This window comes from Oreochromis aureus, linkage group 16, assembly GCF_013358895.1.
Source record: "Oreochromis aureus strain Israel breed Guangdong linkage group 16, ZZ_aureus, whole genome shotgun sequence".
NCBI classification, from domain to species: domain Eukaryota; kingdom Metazoa; phylum Chordata; class Actinopteri; order Cichliformes; family Cichlidae; genus Oreochromis; species Oreochromis aureus.
In genome coordinates, this window is record NC_052957.1 from 34,112,341 (window position 1) to 34,122,696 (window position 10,356).

Below are 10,356 nucleotides of genomic sequence, written 5' to 3' on the forward strand. Positions count from 1 at the left end.
GTACCAGCCAGAATATCAATAAAAATGACTAAAACAAAGATTGTTTTCAGGGGGGAGGTTCAATATACTGGTATATGTTGTTATTTTTTAATGTAACACTAATCATCCCTTACATTTTGCAGCTCCTCCCAAAGCTGAACTTGACAGCAAACTGATAGGTGAGATTGTCACTGTTACTGCTGGTTCTGACCTTGTCTTGGACGGTGCTGTGGGTGGTAAACCAGAGCCTACAGTGTACTGGTCAAAGGGCGACAAGATTTTAGAGCTTGGAGAAAAATATTCACTGACCTACACTGCCACCAGAGCCATGGCTGTGATCAAGAGCTGTGACAGATACGACACAGGTAGATACATTCTAACTGTCAAGAATGCCAGTGGAATTAAGACGGCAGCTGTCAGCGTTAAAGTTCTAGGTGAGCAGCCAAAAGGACATTGATTAATTAGTGTGTCTTAATAGTTTGAACTTTCTGATTGAAATGTTGTTTTCTGTCTCTTAGACACTCCTGGAGCTCCAGCTGATAGGATTGTAATCAGCAGAGTCACAGAGGAAAAATGTACAGTGTCTTGGAAGATACCTCTGGAGGATGGTGGAGATCCTGTCACCCATTACATTGTGGAACGTCGTGAGACCAGCCGCCTCAACTGGGTCGTCATGGAGACTGAGTGCAAGACCCTGTCATGTGTCAGCACTAGGTTGATTAAGAACAATGAGTACATCTTTAGGGTTAGAGGTGTCAATAAGTATGGGGCTGGAGTTCCTTTGGAATCTGATCCCATCATCGCCAGAAACGCTTACAGTAAGCTGCAGCATTTTTCCAAATCTTACTTACAATTTCAATTTTGGATTTAGGTGTTAAGGATTATATTACATCTTATGAATGGGAAAACATAATGTAGATTTGTTTGCGTGACTCTGACCTGCTCCCACTCTTCCACAGCAATCCCCTCCCAGCCAGGCACACCAGAGGCCACTGCAGTGGGTAAGGAGCATGTTATCATCGAGTGGCAGAAGCCTGAGAGTGATGGAGGAAGCGAGCTCAAAAACTACATAGTTGAAAAACGAGAGAAGAACAGTAGCAGGTCAGAACAAATTCTGGATTCATTGAAGATGTTGAGACATCATTTCTTAAATGAAGATACTTATCCTTCTCTTTCATGATGTTGTTTTGTTGTTTGGACCAGGTGGACTCGAGTGAATAAGACCTACACCATCTATGACACCCGTCTGAAGATCACAGGCCTACTGGAGGGAAGCGAGTACCAGTTCAGAGTTACGGCAGTCAACTCTGCTGGATACAGCCAGCCAAGTGACGCCTCAGTATACATCCTCTGTAAAGACCCCACATGTAAGACATTTTTACTTAAAAAAAAAAGAAAGCTCAAGACATTGTCCTTTTAATGCCAAGAGAAAAGAGATATTATTTAATATTTTTCAGTTCCATTCAGTTCACTTTTATTTATATAGCACCAATTCACATATTGTAAGGTAAAAATGCTAAAATGATAGAAAGAAACCCAACAATCATACTAACCACTAATAGCAAGCACTTGGCAACAATGGGAATGAAACTTTTAACAGGAAGAAACCTCCATCAGAACCAGGTTCAGGGGAAGGGCAGCCATCCCCGCGATCAGTTGGGAATAAGGGGAAAGAGAGGAGAAAGATGGCGGAAAAAGGCAAACTAAAGGATAGGCAGAGTTTAATATTTACTAATGATTTAATACAGTAGGCAATGAAGGCAGTCCAACATACTGTGTTAATGTGGACATATAATGATTAAAAAAGACTCCAAGATTCTTCACAGTGTTATTGGAGGCCAAGGTAAGTATCTGGTTAGACACCATGTTTTGATGTCTCCACTATGTTGTTTTAGGCCTGAGTACATCAAGCCCTGTTTTCTCTGAAAGTAGTAAATTAGAGGTATTTCAGGTCTCATGTCTTTAAGACATGCCTTTGGTTTAACTTCATAATTAACCTTTGTGTGCGAAGAAAACTCCCCATTAATGCACATAGCACAGTGCTATTGAACCCTGTGGTGTAGTCGCACAGCAAGATAAGTACTGACAGAGGCCATTTGATCATCCATAACCTTCACTAGTGATATATTTATACTGTGATACACTCTAAATCCTGGCTTTGTCATAATAAACTGAGGACCCAAAATGCAGAATCACAGGCTTTATTGCTAAGCTTGTAACAAACCACAGTATCAAGGGTCATGTTTTTGGGGGGGGTAATATATTCAGCCAAATTTTAAGAAATAAAAGCTCCAAAATGTGATAGATTCCATCTCTTCTAAGAAGACTACGTTTTCCCCAGACTGCAACTCTGGTGCTCTGGTTTTTGGTCCCAAAGTTTTAGAGGGTTTTTTTTGTAAAGCCAGCCGACTCCATAACTCCAAAACTAGGAACAAGAATACAATAACTGACTATTTCAAATATAATTTGCAAGTGCAGATGAAGTCACTATGTTTGTTGTTAATCAAGTGACACACACTGTGCTTTGCAACAGGATGAGGAAGTGATACCAACGCTGAAAGCACCACTCCAAACATATTTTACAACATATTTGTTTAGATAAAATACATTTTCAAAAATTCCATTTCATCTACAGACACCCCAGCTCCTCCATCAGTGCCTCGCATCACAGACACAACAAAACACAGCATCACCATGACTTGGACCAGGCCCATGTATGATGGTGGATCAGATGTCACCGGCTACGTTGTGGAGATCCTAGAGGAGGGTTCTGAGCAGTGGTACCGTGCCACTGCCAAAGCCCTCAAGACTAATGATTATGTGGCTGCTGGTTTGGCTGCCAATAAGAAGTACAGATTCAGGGTTGCTGCCATTAACAGCAATGGGACTGGAGAGTTCAGTGAACCAAGTGCTGAAGTCGAACCACTTGAGAAAATTGGTAAGTAGGTGTAGATTTCTGTTGAAAAAAATCAATATCTGAACTATATCTGAACTTTTTAATGTTCTATGTAAACTATGCTCCATCCACTCAGAAATACCTGACTTGGAGCTGGCTGATGACCTAAAGAAAACAGTGTGCCTCCGTGCTGGAGGTACTCTGCGCCTGTTTGTGTCTGTCACTGGTCGACCGACGCCAGTAGTGGCCTGGAGGAAGACGGGGGTGGAACTACAGAGCCGTGGTTATATTGAGACTACTGACAAGTACACATCACTGGTAGTAGAGAAGGTTGATCGCTACGACTCTGGAAAATACATTGTAGAGGCAGAGAACCCATCTGGAAAAAAGACTGCCACCATCCTTGTTAAAGTCTATGGTATGTCAACCAAGGTTTCCACAGAGTTTGTTAAAAGATTTTGGATATCAAATATGTACAGTTAGTGAAGTAATATAGTTTCTAAATATGATCTTTTTACTTGCCTCTCTTTGTCAGACACTCCTGGTCCTCCAGGTTCAGTGAAAGTGAAAGACTACACCAAGGAATCTGTTGTGATCACCTGGGATGTTCCAAGCATTGATGGTGGTGCTCATGTCAGCAACTATATTATAGAGAAGCGTGAGGCCAACATGAAGTCCTATAAGACTGTTACCACTGAGTGTAGGAAAACCCTGTACAGAATCACTGGACTGGAGGAGGGTGTGTACTACTTTTTCAGAGTCCTGCCAGAGAATATCTATGGTGTCGGTGAGCCCTGTGAGACAGCGGAGGCTGTGCTGGTGTGTGAAGTGCCCTCAGTGCCTGTGAAGCTTCAGATTGTTGATGTTTCCAAATCTTCTGTCACCCTGCACTGGGAGAAGCCTTTGCATGATGGTGGCAGCAGATTGACAGGCTACATTATTGAGGCCTGCAAAGTAGGCTCCGACAGATGGAGTGCTGTGGCGACAGTTAAGGCCTCAGTGTCCCAGCACACCATCCAGTCTCTGACAGAAAATGACCAGTATCTGTTCAGAATCCGAGCCACGAACAGCAGGGGAGCCAGTGAATCCACTGACATTGTCACTCCAGTGATCATCCAAGAGATCAAGGGTAAGATATCAAAACACAAATCATCACATCATTTCTGTTTTTACTAAGCTGTGAAAAGATCCACATAAGTCATATGAAATATTTTGTGTTTTCTGCAGTTATGCCCAAGATTGACGTGACAAGTATCCCTCAGAAGATAGTTCATGTGCATCGTGGCAAACCCATTGACCTCAACATCCCAATAAGGGGCAGACCACAGCCAGTCTGCTCGTGGTACTTTGGTGGTGTGAAGCTGAAGGACACCCTGGACCGCATCAAGATTGACAGCAACAGCAAATATACCCATCTCGTCATCCGTGAGACGACCATCTCTGACACAGGAGACTACACACTAGAGGTGAAGAATACCATAGGCATGGCAACTGAAGTTATCAAGGTTATCATCCTGGGTAAGCAGACATTCTTTACTAAACTGAATGTTTTATATTCTCAGTTTTTATTTAGTAAGGTGTATTTTTCCTTCAGAGAAAAATCAAAAGACAAAGAAATAAAAAAGACAAAAACTGTCTTCCTAAATAGCTGCCTTGTTGTTTCTGTTCAGACAAACCGAGTATTCCTGTGGGTCCAGTAAAGATCGAGGAAGTTGACGGTGTTTCAGTGACGGTTAGTTGGCAACCTCCAGAGAATGATGGTGGTGCCAATGTCAGCGGATATGTCGTTGAGCAACGTGATGCCCACCGGCCTGGCTGGACCACCGTCTCCGAGTCGGTGACAAGGCCTTGCTTTAAATTCACTAGGCTCTCTGAAGGAACTGAGTACGTGTTCCGTGTTGCAGCCATGAATCGTTTTGGCATTGGTGGCTTCCTGCAGTCTGATGTGGTAGAATGCAAGAGCGCCAAGAGTAAGTTCTCTTTCCATAAAAAGCTTTAATGTTCTTCATATGCACTTTCAATGAGAATTATGCTGCCTTTGATAACTTGCACTGTTGCTTTGAAAACCTTCTTCTTGTTCTTTTCAAGCCCACTAGTCCAACTTCTTTCTGTAGCATTTTTTTACAGTTTCAGTTTCACACTGTTATTGGTGGTCCCTGTATACAATTACAGGTAGACAGGTTCTGATTTGATATATAAACTTAAAAATCCTATTAAACTGTGGATTGTTTATTCTCACTTAACTATATGGTACTATGTCTTGTTTGTAATTCATCTCTGATTGTTTTTCTTTTCTATGTAGCCATCCCTGGACCCCCAAGCAGGCCAGAAGTGCTTGATGTCACCCATGAGGGCATGACCCTGACCTGGAAACCACCTGAGGACAATGGTGGCTCCACTATTGCGGGCTATATCATAGAACGTAAAGAGGCCCGTTCTGACAGGTGGTTGAGGATCAACAAAAACCCTGTTACTATGACCAGGTACCGTTCCTCCGGACTGATTGAGGGCCTGGAGTATGAACACCGTATCACAGCCATTAACTCTAGAGGGGCTGGGAAACCCAGCGAGAGTTCTGTCATTACCATCGCTTTAGACCCCATTGGTATGTCCCGCAAAAGATCACTGTAACAGTTGTACTGCTTTTCTGTTTTAAATTAGCCATACCACTGTGGGGTCACTATCTTTACCTATTCTCTCTGTGTTATTAAACAGAACCTCCAGGTCCTCCAGTTCAGGCCAGAGTCACAGACACTACCAGGACATCTGTTTCTCTAGCTTGGCTTCCACCAGAAGAGGAGGGTGGTTCTGTCATTACTGGCTACTTTATTGAAATGCAGAAGGTAGACCAGCTGGAATGGACACTGTGTAACACAACTCCCACGAAGATGTGCGAGTACATCATCACCCACATGCCACAGGGGGCTGAATACAAATTTAGGATCATCGCCTGCAATGCTGGTGGTTGTGGAGAAGCTGCTGAGATTCCTGGAGTGGTTAAAGTCCAGGAGATGCTTGGTAAAGAAAGAAATATTTATAAATCCTTTACTTCAGTTTTTTGGTGGCATGGCATATAGCATCCTGGCATTTTTAGCTTTAGTTAAAAAAAAAATCAAACCTCTGTCTTCTTCAGATTATCCTGACTATGAGCTGGATCCTAAATATGAAGAGGGCTATGTGGTCAGACAAGGTGGGGTCATCCACCTGTCTGTACCCATTAAGGGTAAACCCATCCCTACATGCAAGTGGACCAAGGATGGTCGTGACATCTCCCATCGGGCCATGATTGCTACCCATGATGACATCACTGAGCTGGTCATCAAAGAGGCGCATAAAGATGACACTGGTACCTACGACTTGGTGCTGGAAAACAAATGTGGCAGGAAGGCTGTTTATATCAAGGTGAGGAGCGTGTCTGAAAGATTTTATTAAAGCATGGCTAATGAAATGAAAACATATATTGTATAAAATCTAATAACATTTGCAGCCTTAAAAACAAACTCTCTGTACCTCCTCTCTGTAGGTGAAAGTGATTGGTCGCCCTGATGCCCCAGAAGGGCCTCTGGAATTTGACGACATTCAGGCCCGATCAGTAAGAGTCAGTTGGAGGCCACCATCAGATGACGGTGGCACAGACATCCTGGGATACATAGTGGAAAGGCGGGAGGTACCCAAAGCTGCCTGGTATACAGTGGATGCTCGAGTAATTGGGAACTCTCTAGTGGTGAAGGGCCTAAAGGAGAATGTGGAGTACCACTTCAGGGTTGCTGCTGAGAATCAGTTTGGTGTCAGCAGAGCTTTAAAATCTGACGAGTCTGTCACACCAAAGACTCCACTTTGTGAGTAGTGATACTTTTGTTATTAGTCCAACTTTCTCAGTTGAACTGGGAAAATTTTGTATTTTGTATTTAATAAACCTATTGCTGTGATAATCATACACTCTGAACATACTGTAACTCTGATAATTTAATTTGTAAAACCATCCTTTATCACAGGCCCACCTGAACCTCCCAGCAACCCACCAGAGATCATGGATGTTACCAAGTCCACAGTTTCTCTCTCCTGGGCCAGGCCCCGCGACGATGGAGGCTCTCGTGTCACTGGATATTATGTTGAAAGAAGGGAGGTTTCAACAGAGAAGTGGGTCCGCCACAACAAGACCCACATCACCACCACCATGTTCAATGTCACTGGTCTCATCCCTGATGCAGAGTACATGTTCAGAGTTGTCGCTCAAAATGACATTGGACAGAGTGAACCTGGTCCTGCTTCTGAATCTGTAGTCTGCAAAGATCCATTTGGTGAGTTATGGCTCAGTCACACTAGAGTACAAAGAGGGCAACAACCTCCTTGCAACTCTTCCTTTACTTAGTGACTGTTAATTTTTAAGTTTCTGGCATTTGTCAACCATTTGCATGTAGTAACGGTGACTAGTCACCCAGAGATTGAACGTGCAACACCCTCAACCTCTGTGTCACCGCTTTAGACAGCAAGGTGATTGCACAGGTTGCCTGGTAGGTGATGACACCACGTCCAAACAGTCACAGTCCAATTCAGACTGACTGCAATTACTTTCAGAGATACTGATGAAATTTTGCAAATAACTGCTATCTAATTTATAAATGCAGACATATTGCCAACTCATTGCAATCAATCTAAATCAGTCTGTGCTGATAAGGGAAACCCTTCTCATACATTCTAAAATACTTAAATTGATGTTAGAATTAATTTATCCAAGATTATTAACCCTTTTCCTTACTGTTTCCTGTAGACAAACCTAGCCAACCAGGAGAGATTGACATTGTCTCTGTCACTAAAGACTGTATCACCATCCACTGGCTCAGGCCTGAGCATGATGGTGGCAAGGAGATCCTAGGTTACTGGATTGAGTTCAGGCAGGCTGGAGAGAGTGCCTGGAAAAAATGCAACAAGGAGCGCTCAAAGGATCGTCAGTTCACCATGGGTGGCTTAATGGAAGCCACTGAGTATGAGTTTAGAGTCTTTGCTGAGAACGAGACTGGACTCAGCCGACCTCGTCGCACACCTATGGGCATCAAGACCAAATTGAGTGGTAAGCTGTTGCAGGATTGAGGTCTATCAAAACAAATGACCTAGTTGCAGTAGAATTTGACATTCAATGTATAACATATCTGGCAAGTTCAATACAAATGTTGCTTAACTGACAACAGAAAAATATATCTTACAACCAAATTTTGATCAAGATTTAATGTTAAAGTCAAAATGTTTAAAGGGAAAGACAACCAATTTATCTGTAATTCCTTTCAAATTACAGCAACAAGTAAAAATTAAATACATTTAGTGTGATTAAACATTGCTGTCTTTCTGCAGTTGGTGAGGCTCCAGCTTTGACAGAAGACATCCAAGATGTAACAACCAAACTTGGCGAGTCTGGCACTCTGACCTGTGGCATTATTGGCAGACCTCTGCCTGAGATTAAGTGGTACCGCTTTGGCAAGGAACTGACCCAGAGCCGCAAGTACAAAATGAGCTCAGATGGTCGGAACCACTCCCTCAGCATTCTAACAGATGAACAGGAAGATGAGGGCCTGTACACCTGCAGGGCAATCAATGAGGCTGGAGAGATCGAGAGCAGTGGTAAACTGCGTTTACAGGCAGCTCCCCAGTTTCACCCTGGCTTTCCCCTGAAGGAAAAATACTTTGCTGGGGCTGGCACTAGTCTCCGCCTTCATGTCGTATACATTGGCCGTCCTATCCCACAGATCATGTGGTTCTATGGCAAGAAGCCTCTGAATCCATCTGAAAATGTGATCATTGAAAACACAGAGAGCTACACCCACCTCGTGGTGAGGAATGTTCAGAGAAAGACCAACGCTGGCCGCTATAAGGTGCAGCTCAGCAATTTCTTTGGAACTATTGACACTGTGCTTCGTGTAGAAATCCAAGGTGAGATCAAACTATAAACAAATTGCTTAAGGGCTCCACATCCATCCATCCATCTATCCATAAATTTAAAATCAAAGTTACAAATGAAAGCCCTTTCCATGAGTTTTCAGTTTCAGTCTACAAATCTTTCATATATATATGCGCATGTCTGTGTGTGTGTGTGTGTGTGTGTGTGTGTTTCTAGACAAGCCATGCATGCCTGAGGGGCCCCTAATTGTTGAAGCCCTGCTTAAGAGCTCAGTTGTCATCAGCTGGAAGGCTCCCAAGGATGATGGAGGATCAATGATTACCAACTACATTGTGGAGAAACGGGAGGCCAAAGAAGGGGAACAGTGGTACCTGGTGTCCTCCTCTTTGTCTGGAACCACCTGCCGTGTCCTCAATCTGACAGAGAATGCTGGCTACTACTTCAGGGTTTCAGCTCAGAATCAATATGGAGTCAGCGAGCCTCTAGAGATCCCATCAGTGGTTATAATCAAGAGTCCATTTGGTAAGTTTATTTATATTTTATTTTGGTGTCCTCTTCACAGATGGCTTATTCTGTCTCAAATCAACCACAGCTTCTACTCGACCGTCTCCTGTTTGCATAGGTTATAGAGTACCATCTAGAAACTTAAATGTGTTCATTTTTTAAGGAGCGTATTTAGTTTTCAAGATCTGCCACTGCATAGAATATGGGACTTCTGCACTACAGTAACTTTCCTATTTGTTTCACAGAAAAACCTGGCATCCCACAGCAGCCTTTCATTATCAGCTCCACAAAGGACTCTTGTGTTGTCTGTTGGAAGCCTCCAAGCAGCGATGGTGGAGCTAAAATCACAAGCTACTACCTGGAGAAACGTGAGAAGAAACAGAACAAGTGGATGTCAGTAACTACCAAGAAGATTGCAGAGACCAACTATGAGGTCACAGGCTTGATTGAAGGCTTCGAGTATGAGTTCCGTGTCAAATGTGAGAACATGGGCGGTGAGAGTGAATGGAGTGAGATTTCTGAACCCATCATCCCCAAGTCTGACCAGGCTCCTCGCGCTCCCACATTCAGGGAGGAGATCAGAGACATGACTGTCAAATACCATGCCAGTGCCACATTTGTCACTAAGGTACTTTTTTAAAAACTACATTGCTTATTCCTTTAAAATCTCTCAGTTTTTAAGTCAAAAGTACAATCATAACATCATTGTTCAGTGGACACCAGTTATTTATTTTGTCTCTTTTTCCTCCAACAAGGTGTTGGGCTATCCAAAGCCTGTTGTGAAATGGTACCGTAGTGGAAAGGAGGTCCTGGCAGATGGAACTAAGATCAAAGCGCTGGAATTCAAGGGAGGCTACTATCAGCTTGTCATCACTTCTGCTGATGAGAATGATGCCACAGTTTACCAAGTCAGAGCAACTAATTCCTCAGGATCCATCTCTACCACAGCCAACTTGGAGGTGGAAGGTAATATCATAATTTCCAAATATTTCCTAGAATGCAATAAATGCATGATATCTTCTTTCCAATTCCTGATTTTAAAAAAAAAGCCCACATTCATGAGAATAGTCATGATTTTGGTCAT

At 43.1% G+C, this 10,356-nt stretch overlaps 1 protein-coding gene across 1 annotated transcript in view; it reads left to right on the forward strand.

Annotated features, from left to right (window-relative positions):
* ttn.2 (titin, tandem duplicate 2) overlaps positions 1–10,356 on the forward strand; it is a 217,539-nt gene that overhangs the window by 199,437 nt on the left and 7,746 nt on the right. Inside the window, 19 exon segments of the mRNA XM_039599816.1 lie at positions 123–413; positions 498–797; positions 939–1,080; positions 1,183–1,346; positions 2,615–2,917; positions 3,012–3,293; positions 3,411–4,004; positions 4,103–4,393; positions 4,546–4,845; positions 5,178–5,480; positions 5,591–5,893; positions 6,009–6,277; positions 6,399–6,714; positions 6,871–7,176; positions 7,647–7,946; positions 8,225–8,800; positions 8,985–9,290; positions 9,518–9,900; positions 10,028–10,238. Coding sequence (XP_039455750.1) covers positions 123–413; positions 498–797; positions 939–1,080; positions 1,183–1,346; positions 2,615–2,917; positions 3,012–3,293; positions 3,411–4,004; positions 4,103–4,393; positions 4,546–4,845; positions 5,178–5,480; positions 5,591–5,893; positions 6,009–6,277; positions 6,399–6,714; positions 6,871–7,176; positions 7,647–7,946; positions 8,225–8,800; positions 8,985–9,290; positions 9,518–9,900; positions 10,028–10,238 — 5,940 coding nt within the window.